The sequence below is a fragment of the Glossina fuscipes genome, unplaced genomic scaffold, assembly GCF_014805625.2.
Source record: "Glossina fuscipes isolate IAEA_lab_2018 unplaced genomic scaffold, Yale_Gfus_2 1, whole genome shotgun sequence".
NCBI lineage: Eukaryota > Metazoa > Arthropoda > Insecta > Diptera > Glossinidae > Glossina > Glossina fuscipes.
In genome coordinates, this window is record NW_023998415.1 from 833,664 (window position 1) to 859,255 (window position 25,592).

Genomic DNA, 25,592 nt, shown 5'->3' on the forward strand with positions numbered 1-25,592 from the left:
TGACTATATGGATTTTTTGTACGAACAAGAATATATGGGTGTATGTAAGTATTGCAAAAACACAGAAAAACACATAAAAGTATTTTATGTAAATTGATGTATGTATAAATGAAAAAAATAAGATCCTTTATCAAATATTATGTGTGCTCATAAATGACAACATATATGAACGTACTTGTATGTACAATTCAACCAAGCGCACGAGAAATGACAAAGAACAGTTGAAGCTCTTTTTGAAAAACTCCAGCAAAGATAAAGTTTCAAGTTGTAAAACATAATTCATATTACGTTTGGACCTTAAAGACTTTTAATTTCATCTCACATACGTGTTTTTTTCGATTTCATGTCTCTTCCTATCTTCTTTTGCATAGATATCTCTTTGCGTGTTGTTATTTACAAACATATCTTTTACATCTCGCAATTCGTACGCTTGCCAATTTTCAAACAAGCTACCACGTGCCGATAAATAGCGTGCATGGACATTGGATATATTAGAGAATGTTTATCAATTGTTAACTTTTTGCGAATGTCTTTCCCTTGCAACGACTTTCACCTTACAAACTATATAATCTAAGTATCTTTGTGATAAGAGTTGCTAATTATACTTCTTTGTGTTTTATTTATTTTTTATTTTTATTTTTTTTTTTTTTTAAATTCTAAGCACTTTTGGTATGGGCACGTGGTAGCTTGTGTTTTATATGTTTTCTATTTTAAATTATGAGCATTTTTGGCTTGGGGAAATATATTTGACATTTAATGGGCTAATTATCGTAGTTTGCACAAAGTGTACGTAGTGGCCGATTAAAACTGTTCCTCTATAAAGAGCATTCGCATAGGAGGTTATACTGAGATTGAATTCAACGCAAGAGTACTTTGTAATAAACCTATTAAAGATGATTTTAGGTTTGTCCTAATTGTGTGCGTCCAAAGTACTGATTAAAACCTTTGACCAAATAACAAGTTTGCGCTTAGATAATAATTAAAAAAAAAAAAAGAAGAAAGGGGCAACTGAAAATCGCAAATCGTACATTCAAGTTGAATAAATTGTCAAATGAAAGTTTGAAGATATCTTAAAAGGTAAGTTTTCCGTAGTACTTTACTTCTGTTTATTAAGAAAGTTAAATAAAAAATGTATTTTATTTTAGTTCAATGTACATAAAAACGAAGTTTAGAAACTAAAGAAACGACACTTTTACAGAAAGCTTAACAGATGTATAAAGAAACTGGACAAACAAAAACCTTAAAACCGACTATTGATTGGATACTGAAGCAAATTTAAAGAAAATATTGAAGAATTTAGGTATTTCCGTGAATCAAACTGTGAAGTTCACCAGAAATCATAAAATATTTAATTTAAAATTCTGCGGTATTATTCAAAATTTGTGTTAAGACTACTTCTCCAACTATTATTTTCTTTGGTAGTAGCTATAGAGTAATCTAGAAATATACGGCGGGCTGCTCTGGATAATCTACTCAATAGCAAGGAAAAACATTATAGTCAGAGAAGACAGATCACTAAATACTTTCCACCATTTCACTTAATACATTTTATCGATAATTTTCACAATAAAATAACAGAAAATTATACTCTGTTTCCATATGGGAGGGAGCTCGAAATAAGAGCTCACATGATATAACTTTAGTTAAATTAATGTTCTTGTCAAATATGTTCTCATTTTTCATCCGTTTTCCTCATAAAGTGTTAAAAACTAGATTTTAGTGTCATATAAAAAGTTTATCTTTATATATATGGGATTGGGATCGAAAAAGTTAACCTATATGGTCCAAATCTCAATTTTTACTGCGAGATATTAAAAATTAAAAGTTTTTGACAGCTAAAGGGTGTATTTTGTTAAAAATTTTTCACATCAATGTGACAAATACCAAAATACCAATGAAATTTGTCAAAGAATTTTGAAAATTTCAATTTCTTTTCTCTATAAAAAATATCGAAAATAACGCATTATGTAGAGAGTGATCGAAAAAGTAGTCCGTTTGAATTCATTTTTAATAGGGTCTTTGCCTGGACCAAAATGAGTCAGTGTAATTTGTACTTTTTTATGACGAAATAGGTGAGGAGTGATAATGATAAAGCTTTTAAAAAGAAATTAAATTTGCTAAATTTGGGCTAAATTGGTTGATGTTTGCGGCATCCTCCGCATAATTTTATTGGACAAAGTGGTATGGAAATTTCAATCAATGATTGCACTTGCCCAACTATAATGGTTTTATTCTTAATTTTTTTTTTTTTTTTTTTTTGACAATTCAATATCAATGCCGGGGCTTATGCAATTGATTATCTGTATCCCTCTGGTTTTTTTGTCATGTAAATATTCTCTATTCTTTGATCTATTAATATAACATAATAAAAAGTAATTATTCAAGAGTTGAATGGAAAAAACTTTAACAAATCAATAATACAAGAAACAAAGAAGTTTGACCTTGATAAAGAACCTACCGGAGTGTTTGTGTATTAAATCAAATCAACTGAATCCAATAAAAATCATCTGAAATAATGATTGATACTTGCTATAATAATTTGCGTATATGCATATATACGTTTATAGAACTGTACTATACCCAAGCCTAGAAAAGTCTAAGGCCTATTCTGCAATACAATACAATTTACAGTCAGGGCATACACACTTCAGCACAACTGTCACGTTAGTCCTATTAAATTGCCGCAAGACAATAAGCAAATACAGGCCGACGTGACATCTACGCATAACGTCGAGTACACATAGTATTACTTACGATCGATATTTTTTCGTACTTACTTACAGAATAAATAGAATAATATATAAAATATTGCAGTATGGGAGCGAATTCATACGCACACACATACAGTGTGTATGCTGCTTGACCATGTCATTAAAGAGGGAATACAGCCCTATATTAGATTGCATTTGTTTATGTGCACATATACGTACTGTGGCTTATGTCAATCAAATTCAAATTCAAAATCAATGAATTGTGCAATAGTTTCGTACGCAATTCAAGCAGAAAATGTACTAAAGGATGGATATCAACGTTAATAATGTTGCTTTTGTTAAGGACGGAGAACACACACTTTACCCTCTAGTGTTTACATTTACTGTTAAGACTTTTCTGATGCTTGATTTGATGTATAATATATATTATAATATATATGCGGGCTTGCAACGAATACGCTTTCTATCACCAATACATCAGCCGAAATGGGAATTTGCACAAAAAAGAAAAAAAAAAACTAAAAAGAAAAAAGAGAAAAGAAATAAACGGAAACCCATCTCTTCTATGCTTCCACAAATTATAAGACACCGTCTACTCTATCTGTATTAAAATACATGCAAGGTCGCAAACATAAGCAACATCAACAATACCATAACGCCTTCCACCCATGTCTGTTAAAATCATATGGATAGACCTGTTAATCTATCAGTTAAATTTTTTTTAATCTGTCTTTTTCAATAGTAAAAGTCTACTCAAACGTAGTTTCGCTATTTAAAAGATTGAAACGAATTATCATTACTGGGCGAATAGTTCTAGCCATCGATAATCTTGAAAACGCTTCACCATTAATTATGCAAACACCTTGACAATTGAAGCGGTGTATGTAAATTTTGTGAAATTCAAGATCGAGCGTGGTCTGCTATAAGCAAATCTCCAATATTCAAAAATCAACAAACTGCAGAATAAGAAAAGGATAACAGGTCGCTTAACTTGCGCCGAAGCCTTGACGATCAAAATTGAGAATAAACAAAAATTAACAAAATAAAAAATAACCATCAGTAGGAGGAAATGAGTTTTTGCACATTTAAGCATAAGCTGTCAAAGAGCATGCCCTCTGAAGGCTTATGCCGCATATGTGATAAATTAATTATTCATTTTTATTTTATTTGTTTCTAACCATCTATATAAAATCGATCAATAGTAAATTTTTTTATTTATTTATTTACTTGCACATGAAGTGTATTGATGATTTCACGTTTCATCCTTTTTAACATATCGCATGAAAAATGCGTTTTTCATTTCGCCTAAGCGTGTTGTTATTGACCAAACGCGGCATCAATTGCGAATAAACCTTTCCCATGGGTAGATACTCAATGAAAATCGTAAATCAATTGCCTTCTGACATCTTCAAGGTATGAGCTATCTTAAGCCACCCCATTTTTCGGTCTTCCAAAACGATTTTCTGCACTTTCTTTACCTTTTCTGGAATTCGGTCAACCAAAGTGTTTACCGTCCGTCATAAGTGTTCATATAACTTTGTTTAAAATTAGCAAACCACCCATAAATTGCATTTTTCGACAGTGAAGAGTCGCCATAATATTTTCCGGGCCAATGTTGATTTTCTCTCTCATCAGAATAAAATGTTTTGCTTTTTAATCAACGAACGAAAATTAGATTTTTTCCCTGCTTTGAAAATTACAAAACTAGCGCCACTAAACCGCTGTGACCAAAACACTGATTGTCAGAATGTCAAGAAATTTTAAGTTATTATTAAGAGAAAATAATATAGGTTTGTCGCCAATGCTGCCATATATGAGGCAGACCGGAGATTTATTGAGTAATATGTTATTAGATGTTCTAATATATTTGGTAACGTATATGTAAATAAGTAGCTTTGTGTTTAAAGGAATGATACCTGCTTCTTACTCAAATTGAAAAACTCTTCTATTTTGCCGAAGAACTATAATGTATTTTATTAGATACGCTCAATTGCCTATTGTGATTAATGCATATGCAAATTCAACTACGCGGAGAATTTTTAAGAAAACTGTGATCAAAAATAAGGTCAAATCTTTATACATATATTCCTCCAAACGTCTATTTAATCGCCCTTATTATTATACTCAAATAATATTTTACGTTACAAGTTTGGTTTGGAGGATAATACTCATGACGCAAGTTTCGGCTGAGTTGGATCAATTTTGCCTAAGAATAATAAATAATAACTGATAAATATGTGTAAAAAAAAGGCTCCGATTATAGATGAATGCAACGGCAGGTGTTATTTCATGGTTTTTATTCGATTGCCTACTAATGAAACAATTGCGTTTATAATAGAAATAAACGGACAAAAATATATTTTATTTTTATTTATATATATTGCATTCCATTCCGGACTTTGACTTAATAAAGATTATCTTCTGTAAAAGGAAACCGAAAAGAGAAATCTAATATATATATAGATATCTTTTCGTAAAATATTTGGGTTTTAAAAAAATTTGCTTAAATACATTATTTGTTTCTTATTATTATTATTATTGTTGTTATTTATTCAAATAAAATCAAAAAATGCTCTATTGTGTCGTTAAGGAGGTATTGACTTTACCTGAAATTACTTTAAGCTCTAAAATACTTATGAGAACAAATTCAATTCCAGATAGATTTTGACATTTTATAAAGTGCTTTATACTTAATTTTGCTTTTTTGTCTTCTATTTTAAACTAAAGAAGAAAAAATAAGTGAATAAATAATTAGTCTGAGACTTTGAATCGCTCTATAACCCAAAAAACGAGTTTGAATATTCAGAAGAAAGAAAATCTAAGCGTATGCATGTACGTATATATATATATATATATATATATATATGTGTGTGTGTGTGTGTGTGACAGGCTTCTAGCTAAAGTATCATACTGCAATCTAAATGACAAATCGTGAGAAACACACCTGTGTGCGAAGCATGACCGAGATGAAAAAGGCAGAAAACTAAACGGGAACTGAAAAAAACTAGAAAAGCTAAGCTTCACAAATACGAGAATACTTGAAAGTTTGGCTTGAACTTAATTTTAAAAGTTGTACTTAGTTGCTTAGAAAATTGGTAACGTGGTAAATTGAAAGCGTACCACGAATTGACAGAACACATCTTTTAGTTAAAACATTTTTTTAAAAAATTAACGCTTAGGAAAAATAAATTAATTTTCTTAATGTAAATGTACTTAAGCGTCACTTAAGCATTTTTAACATATTTAAGTACACAGATCTGATATTAATAAGAATGTTTACCAAAATTATGGAAATTAGTTAGTGTTAGTCTTAATTAATTAGTCCTTCCGCTCAAATTTTCTTAAGGAAAGTTTTTGCATTTTCATTTAAGATGGTGCTAAGCGTCTTCCCTATCTTCATTTTACCAACCCACTCTTATTTGATTCATTTTAAAGGAATACGGTTGTAAAGCAAATATGTAGATATACAGGTAAAGCTGTGGCTGCAAACAAGTACAAAATAAGCAAATGAAATTCTAAGCGGCTACGCCTGCCTTAACTGGAGTTTGGAGAGCGGCGATGCCAAAACACTATATATAAAAAAATTTCTTCAAACGTAAAATTAGTAAACAAGTTTACACGAGCGCCAGATAGTCAACGAACCAGTCAGCCAGGTTGCTAGCCAAAAGGCCCAGTCAACAACTATTTCAAGCAGCTAAACTTAGCAGACCGAACAGATGCTTTTCCTCAATATAAAATGATAACAACTGTATGGATAGAGCAACAGTAAATGACTTTAGGCAATACATTGGTCGCACAAATACACAAACATATAAGCACAGCCAACGGCCAAACAATCAACCATGTGAATACGAATGCATTCGTACCTATTTCTTTCTTCATGAATGTTACAATTGTGTGCTTGTATGTTATGTTATATGTTACTTTAAGTTAAATTGTCTGAATGCATTCTTACAGACGGATAGACAGACAAATAGACACACAGACAAACAAAAAACAAATAGACAGCCGCGCAGACATATATGTAGATATGTAAGCAAAAATGGAAATAAAAATGCAACAGAATACACGTGTTTTGTATATTTCACGAAAATTTCTTTAGGAAATTATATTTGGCAGCAAACATATGTGACCGTGGCGATGATGATGATGATGATGATGATCATAATAATGATAATGATGATGATGATGATGATGACGATGTGAACGTTGATAATGCTGCTCTGGTTGCACTACTAACTGCGGACTGGTTTGGCTGATTGCCTCAATTGCTATCACTGGCATACATATAAATATGTTAAGTCATGCCCGTTGCTTTATGCAAGCCTTGAATTTTTGCTAAGTGCCCGAGCGTGCATTCTATTCTATCGCGGAACACAATGTCTTATTCTACTTACTTTCACAATTGTGCTTTCAAGGAATATTATAATTAAATGAGAGCATTTTTCTACACGAAACCAAGAACAAACAACAAAACCGTAGTAAAACTTTCAGACACGTAAAACCTAAAATTGTTATTATGGTTGCCTGGCATAACTATGCAGTTAGTAACACAGCTACATGTAGCACTGCACTGCATGCATATAAATAAAAAATCCATACATATCTATTTATAAATTTGTTTATTCTTAGCAACCTGGAGAATGTGGTTCAAATTTCGTTGAAGAAAATAACAATTAGCGAAAATTACTGGGGACTGGTTGAATGTTCTGAGTGCTTTGTCATATCGTTCAGAAAACCATTAAGAAAAAAGAAAAAAAAAACAAAATGCTAATATGTATATAAAATATTTATCAGGAAGGCACTTAAACGTGGCGATGGTCAGCGTCCACACGGCAGTTTAAATTTTTCACATTGTGATTTACGATTTCTTTTTTTGTTAAATTAAGGAAGTAATTTGTTTGAATGGCCAAATCAAATTCAATTCGTAACTATAAAGTGAAGCAACCCCCCCCTCATGAATAGAATAGGTAAGATAAGCTTAGTGCAATAGAAATATTATGACAAACTGTAAAAGAGGACGAAGGATTCCAAGTAGGATAGCAAGTACAAGCCATTTAAGTAAAGTAAACGAGTAAATTAAGTAATTACAAAGTTTCCTCTTTTTGGGGCGCGAGTATGTTCGTAAATGGATCAGCAATGCATTTTCAACTCTGATCTATGAAAATAACTCTAATCTACATATGAATTGTTATCGCCTTTTCATTACCAGTTGACATATCTGTTGCACGTCATCATTTATTAAAACAATACTTAAAAGTTGTTATTTGCTATTTTTACTTCGGTTTTTTTTTGTTTTTTTGTTTAACATTCAATGGATCTTGCCCAATTTGATTTACGATTATGAACCAGAAGTATAATATGTATATTTGAATTTTCCGCCATTGGTCCGGTAGTGTTGGCAGCTTCAAAAAAGAAAACGGTTTACCACCTGACAGTTGGAGATTAGTAAATATGAATCATTCCACGAGAGCAACACGTTTTCATTCTTAAACAATTTTTTAAAACTAATTAAAGTTTGGGCGGCCACCATTCGCAAATTTCGCTCAAAATATAGTCGAAGTATTGGGAAAGAATTGGCCACATCGATCATGCACTTGTTTTTTTCTATAGGCTTATTTGAAGTCAAGCGTCATACCAAAAAAACTCATAACCACCTGTGCGTTACAGAAGACGATTTAAGGCTGCCACAATGAAATGCATTCATATTTATACAAAACGGTTATGGAAAATTTCGATAAAAGAATGCGTATACGCCAGCAAAGCTGTGGAGACCATTTATCCCATATCCTGTTCCATATATAACCCTATCCTACGATATGATTTATTGCAGAAATTAAACTTGAAAACATGTAAGGAAATTATGTTCGGTCGTGACCGATTCTTTTACACCTATCACCGTGATACTAAACAGAAGGAAAATAACTAAGTTTTCACACTATGCAATATTGGGTGGGCGCAGTTAATTTTTCCTATTTTTAGAATAAAAGTTAACATTTATATGGCTTAGATTGGTAAATTTACATAGAGTAACTAGCAAAAAACGCGGAAAAGAAAGGTGTTAAACGTGTCGGCGTGTTTGTAAGCGATATTTTAATTTTTGTGAACGGGAGAATGTCTATCACAGATGCTACACAATTACGGAGACGGACAGTTGGACATGGTTAGATTCATTCCAAATTGAAAATTGGCCAACATTTTGTATGCATTATTGGGTTTCGAAGTTTGTTTGTGAACGTTATAAAAGTATTGAAAGGTATACTGGTACTACAACATCCCCCATAGAATATACTGTTATGGAATTCGCTTTTTACTAGGATACAGTCCGTATCACTGGATCGCGGATATTTTATTCAAGAGAAATACACTTCAAAGTTCTTTTATTTTACTACGTTGTCGTTCACACAGTAGGACTATTTATTTACAATTATATTTTTTACATGTAGAATTATTTACAATTTATTTTGGCCGTACTCTCAGCTCAAATGTTCTTGCCGGACTAATTCTCCCTTCCCCAAATATTTTATTTACAAGCCTGTTACTATACCTAAATTTATGGTTTTATTTCTAATCCCAGGCTGCTTTTCTCTAATCGTTTTTATCGGCCTGCCGCTGCATGACGAGCCTGCGAATGTGCACTTAGCTTTTACCTGTTTGCTTTTCCGCTAATCGTTTTCATCGACCTGCAGCTGCATGAGGTGTCTGCGAATGCTCATTTGGTTTTTACTTCTTTAGAAAATTTATTATTAGGGAAAATTACTTAGCTGAAATTAAGTGCATTTGGGATTTTCGTAACAATACGTTAAAATTTTTGTGAATTTATCTTCTACGAGCGGAAACTCAATTTTTTGTTCCTTCTGAAAAACAGAAGTGTCCTCACTTTACGCAGTGTTGTAAGTGTGTCCTTGCTGAAATCGAATCAGAATTTGATACTGATCAAGAGTATATATACTTTGTAGGCGATGCAAATGTTTTTATCAAGTGAATATACCTTTCATCCTTAGATGATGGTTATAAAAATGACTCTATTTTATATTGAATTCAAATCTTGCGCAAATTTTGGGGCATTCCTCATGTCAACGAAAGTTTGTATTCCAATCCGAAAGATATAATAATGGACGTCGAATGTGTGAGTGGATAAATAGACAATCATTTTAAATTTGTGATAGAATGACTTGCTAATCAAGTACTTTACCTTCGTGATCAGTAATTGTGAGTTCAGGTATGTATGCAGCATAGAGAACAAGTTAAGATAGGTCAACTCTTTATTATACATCCAGAATTATTTTCTGAATCGATTTGAACTTATCTTTCTATTTGCTCGTCTGTCTGTCTGTCTGTCTGTGCGTCTATTCGTCTATCCTATTCGTTTGATGTCATATCCACATTTTGTTGTGTGGAAATTCGTTGCACTAACATGCTTTTTAACTCAAAAAGGAACACTATTGAAAATGGATTGGTTCGGACAATTTCTACGATTATTACCCATAAAGTTACTCATTATACGCAATTATAGGTTTTAAAAAAGCCGAAAGCCTTAGATGCTAGTGCTTTAAGACATTAGTCTTAGAATTTATTCTCTGGATAAATTTATAATAACAATAATAATAATAATAGGTTTTATAATCTTACGAAAAGATATTGATAGGAAATGGTATTTTGACGTCCTAAACGGATGCGCAGAATTTGGATGGATCGGATGGTAACATTTTTTAAAGCACCTTCCATAAAACCGGTCCTATTAGCAGTGAGCTTTTATCGGGCAAAAAATTTTAATATATACAGTTCGCGTAACAATTTTACATCGAAAATAAATGCAACAAATTTGCACGACACACGTGTATTTTTCGGGCAGTTCTTCTTATAAGGATTCTCATGAAGTACAAACCTTTGTATGGCAATAAAATCAGATTTTTAGTGTTTTAGAATGATAATAGGTAAACAATGATGAGATCTTTGAAGATTAATTCAGATCAGTCGACATTTTGCATCTTGACCCCTATAACGGGTTATGAGTAAAGCATGCATATATAAGAGAGTAATGTATAATATTCTGGAATTTCATAAATTGAGATAAAAGATTTGCTTTAGATGTATAGCAGCTAATGGTCGGCCTTGTCCAACTATGATATTCTTATTTGTTTCTTGTTGTTGTTTGCATTGCGACCCATAAGAAATATTACTTACTTATTTTAACTGAAAGCTCAATCTTTGTCATACCTCAACGAAGAATTAAAAAAACATTAGTTATGTACTATAAGCTTTTAAAGCGAGAGCATATTCAATAAATTTGAAAAATTAACTTAAAAATTAAAGTCGTTTTTATATTGAGAATATATTAATTACTGGGAAAAATTTCATATTTAAAAGCTATTACGTGTTGTTTATTGTCTTGAGGAAGAACCAGCCCACATGTACCGTATTCTTTTAATTTGTTTTGTGTGAGAGGCAATTGTTTAAAACATTTTACATAAATGTTTTTCTTTATTCTGTTGTTGTCTATTATTCATGTCGTCCTTTTTGTTTTCATTTCTGTTAACTACAATGGGAGAAACTATAACAAAAAGCAACAAAACTTTATGGGATTATGAAAGTTGGGGTTCAGTTTAGTTCAATTCAATGTAGTTTCGTATCAATTGTTGCTGTTGCAAGTGCTAGTTAAGCTATAGCTTAAATACAGCAGAAAGTTGTTTCGGTTTGTTACTGAATTTGTCTGAAACAGACCATAACATTTTATTCAAGACCACATTACCCGATTGTTATATTATTGTTCTTCAGTATGGAACAAAAACAACGTATCGTTAACGTTTTTATCTGTAAGCTGAGATGGATCTCTATATATATTTATGTATATGTATATAGATATATATATATTCACAAGTGCATTTGTGTGTGAAAACGCATAACATGGCGTGCTAAAAGTTCAAAACCATTGCCAACTAACTAAAACACAAAAATCCTGTTTTACTTTGGTTTATGTATGCGATAGTTTTGTGTTTTGTGAGGTGATGTTATACATTTGAAAGTCAAAAAAGCGACCAAATGTATCTGTATGTGCGTGTATGTATGTACGTGCATATACGCGCGCACGCGCGCGCGTGTGTGTGTGTGTGTGTATGTATGTTCGTGTTTTTTTTTTTTTTTGCTCTGCGAGCTGGAGTTAGAAAATCTTCAGAGATACTGCCGGATCTTAATAGCAGCATACACGATTCGCCATCCATGGCGCATATGTACTAAAAACTACCCCCCACACTTCGTCTACCACTCTACCCCGCGGTATCACCGTTAAGTATTAGTTCGCGGAGCCTGGTTGTCGCTAGCACGCTTCTGATGGTGGGACCTCAAGGGAATACACTATCGGCTTCCACTCCCTCTGCTCTCCACCCGTTGCTTCTCCAATCGCCGTAACTCCACGATAGTATTGCTAGCGAACGCGTCTATGGTGTTCCAGGCTGCTGCACTGCCGATTATTACGGTCGTGACCTCGTTAGTTGGCATTTGTGGCCTCCCGTTCTCAAATCTATAGCAGTAGAACATTACGTGCTCTGCACCTTCCTCCGTATCTGCGCATATCGGGCAGTTAGGCGAGCTATCGTGCTCGAATCTATGTAGATACTTCCGAAAACAGACATGGCCAGTCAGAAGCTGGGTTAGCTAATAGTTTACTTCACCGTGGCGTCTTTCAACCCATCGTCTTATGCTAAGGATAAGAACGAACGTCCATCTTCCTTTGGTCGTTCTTTCCCACCTCGACTGCCTTAACGAGGCTCGTTGCCGCGACGCCGTTCCTAGATGCGGCTCATCTCGTCGGCCAGAATGTCGACTGGCAGAGTGTCAGCTAGCACTAGCGCTGCTTCTTCCGACACGGTACGGAATGCGCAAATCTGCCTCAGGGCGCTAAGGCGATATATTGCCGCCACCTTACGGTACACTGCCCTCACTTTGAGTGCATCGGCCCAAACTGGCTTCCGTACATTATGACTGAGGTCACCAACGTGGCTATAACCATCCTCCTAGCTGCTTTCAGCCCCCGCACATTCGGCATAATCCTTATCAATGCCCTCTGAATGCCTGCCGCTCTCTTCGCCACGTAGTCAATGTGACGGCTGAAGTTGAGGCGCTGATCAATTATCACTCCCAGGTATTTGAGCGCGGGGACTGAAAGCACAATGTGGTCCCCGATTCTTATCTCGCACGTCTCTGGATTCTTCCGGCTACTCACAAGCACGACTTCCGTTCTGTCTTCAGCCAGCTCTAGGTCCACCTTATTTAGCCATCCTTGGATGCTCATGATTGCCTCGGTAACTTTCGCTTCTACATCGGCAATGTGCTTTGCGACCACCACTATCGGCCTCTAGCATTGGTGATTCTACTGCCCCATTCCACCGCCCAGGCGTTAAAGTCTCCGCGTTTGTCACCAATGGTTTGCTGCGGGCATCCGCCACCAGATCATCCAACATGTTCAGGAACTCTCCCTGCGTCCAGCTTGGGGGCTTATTGCAACTGTAGAAATATGTGTCCCGAACTCTCGCCCTCACGTAGCCGTTGTGCTGGGCACTTTCATCCAGAAGTACAGATTCCGGTGACCAGATTGCTGCTTTTACTGCTACATCGGCAATCCATCCACCAAGGCTCATGCTTCTGAATGGCTCGCTGATCAACACCAGGTCTACCTTCTCCTCTTTGATAGTCTGTCTGAGCAGATCATGAACTGTCTCGCCGTGATTGATTATTGATAATTTGCATTATTCTCATTTGCGTCCTCTAGCAGCTAAAACGCGTTTGAATAACGGGTACTTACTGCTCCCCGCTACATGTTTACCATCCGCGTTTGGTATGCCTTTACAGGAAAAGCACAGGCGATCGTTGGAGCATACTTTTGCCATGTGCCCTTCTTCTCCGCATCGTCGGCAGACCTTTGATCGGTCGCAAGTCCCTTCACATTGTTTGGAAATGTGCCCGTATTTCAAGCAGCGATAACACTTCACCGGTGTTCTGTGTTCTCTTAGTCGGCACACCATCCAGCCTACCCGTAGTTTGCCACCAGCAAGCAGCTTGTTGGCGTCCTCTCGCGGCAGGCTGATTATTGCCATCTGGGTGCTGTCGTAGGCCTTCCTCAGGCTGACTACCTCTGCGTTTGTCAGCACATACTGGCACTTTATGGCTTCGCAAATATCCTCCCTTGAGGTGATTTCATCGATATCCCTGCGCTCGACTGAACCGCGTTGTTTCAGGCTTCTAACTGCCGCCTGGTCACCTAATAGGAAGCTCACTGCATTCTTCAGCTCATCCGTTTTTTCTCCGTTTTTGTCCAATCGCAGCAGTAGGTCGCCTTTTTGCGTTCTCCTGATTTTGTGGACTACTTCGCTTAGTTGCTTCAGTTTCGGCTCACCTTTAACCTTACGCAGCATGTCAGCGTAGTGGAGCTTGCCGATCGCAGCTATAACAATGGCGTCCAGTTTGCCTCTACGGGCTTGCAATGCGAGATCTTTTTTCTTCCTGGCCGTCACTTGTTGCCAGTCCTCGCCATTAACCCGCGTACTTTGATCGGTGGGATTCTGTGAGGCCCCCTTGGACGCACTGGCCACGTTCCGACGCTTCGCAGTTGGTGCGTCTATATTACCGGGCTGTCTTCTCTTTGCGGCGCTTATCTTCAGGTCGGGTTCCAAAGCATCTTTCTTGCTCACGCCTCTCAGATTAGGAGGAGGGGTCGTTTGAGCGGCTTTATCGACCTCATCAACCTTGCCACTTGGTTCGGCCCTCGTCTAGTCCCTTAGCAACGCGCACTGCTCATAGGCCATTCAGATGCTTTCAATGGCATCTTTCATGGCTTAGTGAATGGACCGCCTTTTGCCGTCCTCCAACATTCCCACCAGTGCCTCTAAGTGATGACCCAGCCATGCGAAGGGTGCCGTATCCCCCGCGTCTGTCGTAGGCACTTTCCCTACTTTGGTAGGCGACTGTGGCTGGGCTTGGCCGCCAACCGGCGATCGTAGCATTCTACTACTCGCCCTAAACGGGTTCTCGTCGCTCAGATCACAGCCGTGAACTCCACTGTCTGCTTGTTTTGTCGAACCGGCAGACGCGCGCGTGTGTGTGTGTGCGTGAGGTTTGACTAATTATAGTAACCTTAACGCATAAAGCAAACGCGTTAACTTTGCTCTAGTGGATAATGGCGCTCAATATAATGCCTTCTTATAGATTAATGTTACATTATCTGACGACAAAATGCAAACGCGAGTTTGTCAAAATAATATAAGAATGATGACTTACTATCTTGCAAAGCTTATTTATGCTATTCAGAAAAATGGACTTCTTGACACTTCATTCAGTAATTTACGCACTTAAGCACCGTGTCGAACGGTTGTCGTCGATCAACTGTAGAAATGTACTTGCAAATACCGATCAATGCATTTTGGATGGACTACATCTCGTGATAAGATTTCACTCTAACAGGCAAATCATTTTTCCGAATGCGAAGTAATCATACGATAATAAATTGGGAAAATGTAGCGATTTTTTAAATCCGATTTTTGCATAAGAAGATGAATAAGACACACATTTTAGTGCATACCTATTGGATTCACGGGCGGTGTTGATGGCATCTTCGATTATCCTGCATTTCGATTATCCAGTATGTTGCAGATTACGGAATACGCGACCATTCGTCTTATTAATTGCAGCGAGGTTCGGTAAAGTGTTATTGTTTTGACTGATGCAATAACACTGCCGCCTGCAGCCTGTTACTACTTGTTTTTTTTATGTTGCATTCCTATACAGAACATCATAGTGGAGCGTATAATTTCCTACTGCAGGTAGACATGATCTAATCGTGCTACTATGGAAAAAGTTGCGTTTCCTTTGAGAAATTGCGCATGTATATGTTTTTAATGTTGAACAATAATGAGGTAACGATATATGCTGATTACATCTCTTCTCTGAATTTGGTAAAATACACTAAAAGTAAAAGTCTTAGACATATTCTGGACTTCTTTTATGCTTTCGGACTACGCTTGATATGTTACGAGATCATCTTAAGCTTCGGCTTTTTCGCCTCAGAGTCGATACGCTTAGACGTTAATGCTTTACGACTTCTGCCTCAGAATCTATTCTCAGTAATAATAATAATAGGCTACGGCCCATTTTTGTAATTTAATGTACTAGTTGGACTTGCGTTACCCCGCTGTCGTTTTGCCTCTCCTTTCTCGCTTTATCTGTACTGGTATTTTACTTTTAAGTGAATTTACTGTATAATTTTATAAGCTTCGAATTTTGCCATTACATGTGTACATAACAACAAACGCAACAACAACAATGATAACAAGAATAAACTTTAAAATTTGTAAATTAAATATTAAGTAGAACCGCCTGAGTAGCCGAAGGCGAGGAATCTCGACTAGCAAGTCAATGGTCGTGGGTTCGAATCACAAGTGCGGTAGACTTTTTAATAAAAGCTGATAACCCTAGATGCTAGTGCTTTTAAGACAGGCTAGTGCTTTTTAGTCTTAGAACTTATTTCTCTGACGAAATTAATAATAATAATAATAATAATAAATATTAAGAAACACAGTTTTTGAAAATTGAAGTAAACGAATGTAACGTAATTGTTGACAATTAGAAATCCAAATAAAAGCAAGACGACGATGGTAAGGAAAGAATAATAAAAATGAAACGTAAAAATGTAAGTGGAAACGGTTTAATCATCAGAAAAATGACAACGTCGATGATGACAACTGAAATATTGGCGTTTCTTAGGTTACTGACAACTCATGACGGTGTGAAACGTTCGACGTTAATTGGCAAACTATTGTAGTACAGCATATCGGTTTGATCTAGCAGTGGCACATTACAACGATATTGTCATCGATGCTCGGCCGCTAAACAAATTTTATATAATAAGATATCGCTATACTATATATTACATCCATCAACGCCGGTGATCTATATACGGCAGCGCATGACAATGATGTTACGGATGATGCATTTCTATATACGTTGGCATGAACAACATTTCCGTTGCTTTTTAAATAGCAGCAAAATTCTCGTTTATAATAATAATAAATTTTTTGTCAACAAGATGGTTTGAGATCTCTCGTAGATATTATTAAACTTCTTTGAAAATGGGGTGAAAAATGAAAATAAAAATAGAAATGATAAATTGGAGTCATAAACTTCTCAGCATCTTATTTTGTGTGCAATTTTATATTAAAAGTCATTTAATTGCCGGTAAACACTTAAATAGCAGCAACTCTAAGCTAATTAAAGAAAATTGAACGACACTTATTGAAAAATGTCAAAAAGTCTCTTGAGTCGTGATTTGCTCTCGATATTTAATTCTCTTTTATATTCGTTGCACAATGCATGCATTGAAATGCAATTTTCGTTTTATATCGCCGTCACTCATAAGATAACAAAGCCGCTCCATTCAGCCTCATTTCGTCTTAATATTCTTACACATAATACTTATAAATATATATTTAAATATTTATGTCATATATAAGTGTGCGGATGGGGAAATTTTACTTTGATTATATTAAATGCAATTCGATTTGATTTAAAATTGCGGTATAACGGCTGCTAATTACGTATATAATTTACAATCTGTCTGTCCAAAATGACAATAAGTAAATATTGTTAGTCATTATGCACAGAAAATTTTTCTTTTTTTGTTTGGAAAGCAAAAAAACCGAGATGTTGAAACGGTTAGGAACAGGATTTTCAATCAATTCGTATGGCACACATTTTCCATCCTTTAGGTCGTTCGCATCCGCGTGTGAACGTCTAGAAACAGTTGATTCATCAACTGCTAAGCTGTTCGAAAGTTTTTGGAGAGATTAAGCTAATATTTCGTCGTATACACCCAAAACCGACAATTAGAATTTGATGGAGCAGCATCACTATAACCTTCTAAAAGTGTTTGATGGGCTTCGGCAGCAGGTTTCTTCCAACCAAACAACAATGAATGTCGAAAATGAAATTTTAAATGTTTCGTAGCTATCGTCTAAAATGGAAAATTGTTATTTTCGGTAGAGAAAGGTCAAATCGTCGAATTTAATCGTTTTGTACATTGATACTTCGCATTTCTTTATCATTTTCACTAGTAGATATCGCTGATCAAAATACATGCAAATACCTATTATATGGAGAAGAGGGAAATAACACAGATTACTGTCTACCAATACGAACCATACAGCAATATAGATACGATGTCCGATCTTCAATTTTATATGCATATCCAACTGTCATATACACAGTTCTGTTTTGCGAAGGAGTTAAAAAGAAATGTTTAAAAAGGAAGAAAAAAATCGCTTGTGAAAGAATAAAACCTGCCGCTATGTTATCTCAAATTTTAAGACAAATTGAGAATGTATACAGTTCCCAAAGTGTTCGTTGAACTGTAAAAGGCTTACAAATTGCATTCGTATATTATTATTATTTTAGCTTAGCTTATATATGATCTTGTCACTCTTTTCGCTCTTCGCGCGCTTCTCTCTTTTTTCAATTTCAAAGAACTAGCTGGACAAAGAACGCCAACTCGACCCAAAAATGCGTACTGTCGCCTAAACGGGACTAAATGGCCAGTGTCCACCTACGAGAGAGACATAAATTTATTTAACAGAAAAACTTTCATTTATTTAATTTGCCGTAAACGATAAATGTAATTGGTATATATTATTTATTTTATTAGGAAGCGTTATTTTGGAGGAGGCTTGCAAAGGCCTCCCATGTTTCCTCTTCGAAAATTTTGAGGCGCATAGGCCGCCGTGATCGTGTCGACAAGTCGATTATGAAATTGATGAAATTTCTCAAACAATTACAACAGAACGACACACTTGATGTCCTAATAGCACTGAGAGGTCCATAGAAAAGTAAATTCGGTATCTGATTACCATATGAATGAACAGTTAAAAGTATGATAAAGATTGTGATCCAAGATGAAACAGTGTCAAACTGTGACCCAACTCATACTTGCAGATATAGACAACAATGCCAATTGAAATTTGATAAACAAAGAGAAAAGAAACGAAAAAATTTACTTTCAGAATTCAGTTTTGATACGAAAATTAACAAGCGAATAATGATAAGAGAAAAGCAAGGAAGTTTGCTCCAGGAGTAGGAAGGGTAACGTAGTACCAGATCTCCATCATCATTCTGATGTGATCCGTCTCGTAGGGTTTCCCAAGTTATAATCAATGGATTGGTTAACTTTGCGCCCACCTCAGTCCTCCACCATGGAAGTAATATCATCATATGTTGGGAAAAAAATATTTGCTTGAGAATCTTACAATTGACGACAATGGATTGCCTGCAATTTGTAATTTTTAAGGCCATTAGTGGTGTCATTGGCGAAGCAATATATTTCAGATAATTTTGTAATTAAGCTTAAGTTGTCCTTTCTCTATTCCATGGTGTTTAGATGCAAAGACGTCCTGTTTCACTGCACCTCTGAACGACCTCTGAACGGTATTTTTTTCTATATTATATTGGAACAAATTGAGATATGTTGGCTTGTCCCATTCTTCATCGCTTTCTCTCTTTGATTGCCTGTCTGTCTGTTATTGTTTGAATCGTTAAATCCACATCTTTAAGATAATTTAAAATACGCCTACAGTTGACGTCATCAGTTCATTCATTAATTCATCTATTTTAGGTCATGTTTCGCAAACATTCACCACGAGACGAATATACTTTTACTTCTTGTTTCCTCTGTATTTTATTTACGTTATTCTCCCAGTTAATAAATGTCTAATAAGTTATCTTCCAGAACAGAAACTACGATGCTTTACTGAAACTTAGAAAAACACAAGATGAATAACAAAAAAAAAAAAAACAGAATAAAAAACACGACTCTGTGACATTTAAGTTGAACAAATCTCGTTTGCTTTCTATTTCCCTGGGGAAGGTGGAAATTTATTTCGTAAGATGAACAAATTTTAACCAGATAATTTATATACCGTGGATTAAAGATATCTGATTTTTGTTGTGAAGTTTGTAGTAGTCTACATAATGCTGATAAATAAACTAAATGCAACATGACAGCACTTTACAATGAGTAACGAATGTTAACGGTGTCATATTTCTAGGTAAAGTGTGGTTTATGGATGTAAAGAAAATGATTGACTTTCACATTCTCCTACGTGTACAAACGCTACATATGTACGAGAACAAGACCATAATGCATTGCATTTGTATTTTTATGCAAAATAATCATCTGTGTTAAACATTTTTTTCATCTCCATTCATTTAATCTCTTCTAATCTTTCTATGTCTATTTACTTTCATTCATACAAACTGCTAGACATTTTGTGCACTGACGTCATTACTGTATGTATCTCAGTTGGTGCTTTAGATCTGTTCAATGTTCTTAAAATACGTATCTTAGGCCATCTAAAATACCTAAGCTATTTATTCGCGTGAACCGTCGAATCGATTTAGTCTTCCACTACAGTCTATTTGTATAATATTGTTACGAAAATCCTAAATTCAGTTAATGTCTGCTAAGTAAATTTCGTAATAATAAATTCCCTAAAAAAGGAAAAACCAAATAAGCATTTGCAGGCGCCTCATGCAGCTGCAGGCTGATGAAAACGATTAGCGGAAAAGCAGACAGGTAAAAGCTAAGTGCACATTCGCAGGCGCGTCTTGCAGGTGCAGGCCGATAAAAACGATTAGAGGAAAGCCAGGCTGGGATTAGACATAAAACAATAAATTTAGGTATAGTAAGATGCTTGTAAAATTGTATATAAATAGAATATTCGTGAAAAGTAGAGTTAGTCTGGCAAGATCGTAGAAGCTAAGAGTATGGCCAAAATAAATTGTAAATAAATATCCCTACTGTTGTGAAAGGCAAAGTAGTAAAATAAGAGAACTTTGAAGTGTATTTCTCTTGATCAAAATATCCACGATCTAGTGATACGGACTGTATCATAGCAAAAGCGAATTTCATAACAATATATTCCGTTGTTGAAGTCAGCGTATCTTCAGTCAGTTTATCTTCCTCGTGTGCTTAAGTCAAATTTGTTAATAGATTTGATCACGTTGTCCCCTTTTTTTCGTCACATTGTAGCTTCGAAATGTGCTATTAGCTTAGCTTTGTGGAACTGTGTTCTAAAAAATTCAGCTAAATCGAACACACAATTTGTCCGTTATTAGTATATGATAATATTAAAGAATAGACGAAAAGATAGACATGATAGATATGGCTGTTAGCTTATAGAGTTATCTAAGATGTATCTTTTAAATTGTTATTATAAATAAACATTTTCATTATATTTACGACAGGATAAGAGAGGCCATCGAAAGAACAGTCCTTCTCTTTGTCATGCGTAAAGCGACTGCAAGAGCCTGCTCTTCTGTTAAATAATTCACTTAAATCAAATATAATCTATCAACTATCATTTCTTTTTGATTTTGCTGCGTTAATATTAGTCCGCGTTCCTGGAGTTAATTTCTCATTTATTACGAATAAAAGGAGGACAGGGACTTTTTTTTGGGCTACAAATCTATTAAAAACTATATGATGGATTGCGAAGAGGAGAAATGCATACATATTGAAGCAAATTACATAATTCATACCTTCGTATTTATGCAAAAGCGCGCAAAATTGTGGAAACCGCACTGCTTTATTGCGAAGTATAGAGCGATTGGTCGCGGCCCAGGAAGTACTAGTAGTAGTGATAATGTTAATAAAACTAGTAGTAGAAATAGTAGTGGTAGTGATAGTGGTGGTAGTCGCAATAGTATTAGCAATATGCGTGGTAATTGTGGTAGTAGTAGTAGCAGTTGTAATTAACAGTAGTAGTTAATAATAGTAATTGAAAGGGCAGTACAAGTAGTGTAGTATCTTATCATGCCTTAGTGATTAAACTCGATATTTTATGCATTACAAAATGATATCGTACAAAGCTATTGAAAGACTTATAGAAACGAGATCGCAACGTAGTCCTTCTTTGACTATTAGCATTAAAAACTTTGAAATATCTGTGAATAATACACAATAATAATTTGTTAAGAGTCAAAGTATTATTAAGAGATCTTCGAAACAGCTGTCTTTAACTTTTTCCAGCTAGCGCCACTTTTCAAATAAGAAAGACAATAATGGTTGCTGGCCGGAAGGGCGGAACTATATGAAGAGCAGGCTTAAGCGTAATATATATGACAGCTTAATTTATCCAAATTTATTATCGCTTTCGTAATCGTCTGAGACACGATTCAGGCGAATCGTGTCTGTGTAAGGAGACTTTTTTCGTGTTTATAATTGCAGTTTTATGAGTAATTAAAATGTGCTCAGTAATTGACGCGGTCCGAATCAATGTGATAGGAAAGGTTCCACTAAGAAACTTTATATTTATTTAAATGATTTTATGAAGGTTTAAATAAAGATTTAAATGAAGGTTTGTTGATACCCAGAAAGGCGAGGTATTGGGTCATTAAAAAGCTTCTTACTCTCGACTTCTGGACTCAATTTGCCTTTTTTCGACTGACTCTACCTTCTGCAAATATTCTGTTTATATACATTTTTACACGTATACTATTATTAGCTAAGTTCATGGCTTCCTTTCTAATCCGTTGATCCGCTTTTCCGTTAATCTTTAAAAGCTTAAATTTGCAGAAACTTGTACAGTGGTTCGATATTTATATAGAATCCAAATTCTTCATAGGCGGGGGTGAGAAAATAAGTTGGCATGATTAGAGTTTAGACATAAGTCCGCGGTACACATATATTCCAAAAATTTGAATTTAGTTCTTCACAAACGTTGAATGACAGATTTGTAAGGTACGAATTGATAAATAGAAAATTTACTTTGTACGACGAGTCAGTCGTGTTTAACACTATGGTGACAACGAATCGGGGGTTTGGACTGAAACTGGAATTCAGGTAATACAACGGTTATGGGAAGATTCCCGTCGAAAGACTTCCAATGCAACTTGTTGAAACATTCGATTTGAAATATTATGGATCTGACCCCTTAGATTTTTATGTGCAATTCGGCTGAAAAAAATCTTAAGAGATGTTCTTTAAATTTATGCAATGACATCGCATTATTTATATATACTTATGTTTGGAGCTTCGATCTAATTCAATTTATTGACGATGAGAACGCGATGAGTAACATTGATAAGGTCAAGGTAAATGTAATAATAAAACTTTATACATATTTTTAATTTCAAGCAAAACTTAAAAGCTAAAGGTCACCTCAAGCGAATTCTTGACCAATAACGTGCTCTTTTATTGCTCGAAGTCACTCGAGTGTTCTTCATTAGTGCTACAAAACATAGTAAACTCAACGCAATATATAAATCATAACGTTTGCGGGAATATATTTAATGTTTGAAAAATGTTACCCCACTATAAGGCAGTTAAGAGAGTAACATTCGCTTTCGAACCAAATCTTGAACACTTATCACACTTATCGCTTAACAACAATATAAAGAGTTATAAAGGTATATTAAGTTTTTGTTTTGGTATGTCTGAGTATTTTATAATTGTGAATATTTTATGATTGTCCTTTTCTTGAGCTCCTTTTTTAATTCAAAACATGAACTTAAACTGTAGTGCCAAACTGATAATACTTTTGCCAAACTATGCACGTATTTGTCTTCAGCAAAAGATAGACGAAGAGATGGTACGTTACGCTAACCATACGAGCTGATCACGGACTATACGTGGGGTTTTCGAATGTTACAAGCAAAAAAAAAAGAGAATGTAAAGTGTTGACTGAAGTGAAGATAGTCCACCAAGTAACCACATTCTTAAGGTTCGTGTAGTTGCTAAAACTGTCTTTGCTATGTTACGATTTGTTGCGAAATAAACAACAACCATGTAAAATAAGCATTAGAATTAAATAATATTAGCAAACGTGCACATATAAAACTAACTAATTACGAACACAAAACCAAAAAAGCTAAGTTATTGCTAAAATCTAAATCTCATGCAAAATTACAGTGCAAATGCTGAAAGAATGCAATGTGCAAATCACGTTATAACCACTTCCAGAGGCATTACCCGACTATAGATTTTTGATATGTCTGAAAGGACGCTAAAAGCTATCAGAAAAACCTAATTTCACTACTCTTCCCGGCCTCGGTTCATCATCACCTAATCCTCCAAAAACGTGCTGGTGCTAATGAATGCTAATGAAATGTTCGATCTTATATAATTAATGTATGCTTTTTTTGAATTGCTTGCAGTAGTCGCGCGTTTTCCTTGCACTTGCTTAAGTTACATGTACGTTATTGGGTTGTCGCCATTTTTCTAAATATGAATCGTATGCAAATTTTATTCAAAGATTTCTAATGGCATAGCTTGCTATGGCAAAAATGTGTGTGTGCGCTTGTGCGTGCGCTTGTTGATTAGCAACCACTTGACTGCCTGTTTATTCCTTCTCATTATTTATAACAGTAAAAATTCAATTTATGACTCTTTGGTATGACGTTATATATTCTATGCCTATACTCTCTATAACTTATTTTATTTAAAGACAATGTGTAATTACAGCGTAATTACAATGAGTAAATCAAATAATTAATAAGTAGCTCACTTAAACCGGAGATTTTGGAAAATAGTAGAGGAAGCATATAACGATTTTTACACATGGATTTTGGGATTCGAATTTCCAGATTTATTTCAATATCATTTTCTTATTTATATAACAGTCCAGAAATTAAACGTAATTCGTACCTAATATAGTTTTTGCATAACAAATACATAAATTTATAGTCAATAGCATATTCCAAGTGATGAGTCTTTACGCAAAATTCCTGCATCTGCCTTTGCAAGTAATACATGGTATAGTTTTATTTTCAACCTGCCTTGACCAATATACACAAACATACATACATAGCTAAGGTCTTCTGAATGTTTTAAAACCATCTTATACATTTTGTACCTGTATTCGCTAGAAACAAAATAAAGATCTCCACTGCTTGGCGTTAGCATTTTCTCAACGAATTCCGAAACATGGTACCCACAAGACCAAGCATCTCCTTGTAGCGTGCCACTTCTCAATGTATCTAACCACCAAGGTTTTTCTCTTCTAACAAAGTCCATTCATTGGCATCAGCATTATGCATTGTGTTTATAAATAAATTTTGTTTTAAAATTTTCGGAAAAGCTGTAGCCATTATCTTCTTGGAAAAGGTCATAAAATTCTATAAGCTTGGTTAGCCTATTGATAATTGCCACACACCAATGATTCCCGTTTACATGAACAGACATAATCATTGTACTTTTCGCAGAAATCTATTCCAAGTCCAGTGGAATATCGTGAGTAATACGAGTATGGGTCAAAAGATAACTTAAAATGTAGTTTATTATCTCGTCACTCAACCATTTCTTCCCTGAGTCGGGAGGGGTGTCAGTGAGAAATAAATAATCTTTATATTTTACATAAAATCTTTTTCGTTTTCCTACAAGCTAATCGATGGGCTCTCCTGACATTGAGACTATTTTACTCAAATATAATCTATAATCTTCAAAGAAATTCTATTCCTTTCGTCGTATAGACCAACCTTCTTCTGGAATAGGAGAAAGATGAGTTGATGCTACTCCTGAATTTTTATTTGACATAACTGATTTAAAGGCGCTGTTGCTCGAATTCGGACTAAGCTCGAAACATGAAATGTTAGTATTGAAGCTTTTTCGCTTCTCATTGTTCAATGAGTAGCAAATGGAGACGTAAAACTATTTCGCTTCAAATTGAGAAAGTTAGTAGTGCTTGGAGAAAGTAATTCATTTTAACCCCATGTCTCCACGAATCCAGAGCTACTTAGATTGATGTTGTCCCGATCTGTACTTTTATCTGCAATGCCTCTTCTTGAAATGTTTAGATTAATAGGCGGATTATTAAAAAAAATCTGCTTATTTTCGCTATTTATGTT

The 25,592-nt window shown here is 35.1% G+C and overlaps 1 protein-coding gene across 1 annotated transcript; it reads right to left on the bottom strand.

The window, feature by feature from the left end:
• Positions 1 to 13,462: 13,462 nt before the first annotated feature.
• Positions 13,463 to 14,710, bottom strand: LOC119632069. Its single transcript, XM_038024771.1, has 2 exons — positions 14,585 to 14,710; positions 13,463 to 14,476 (listed from the first exon to the last, which is right to left on the bottom strand). Exons 1-2 carry the CDS (start codon positions 14,708 to 14,710, stop codon positions 13,463 to 13,465), a joined length of 1,140 nt encoding a protein of 379 aa, XP_037880699.1.
• Positions 14,711 to 25,592: the final 10,882 nt, after the last annotated feature.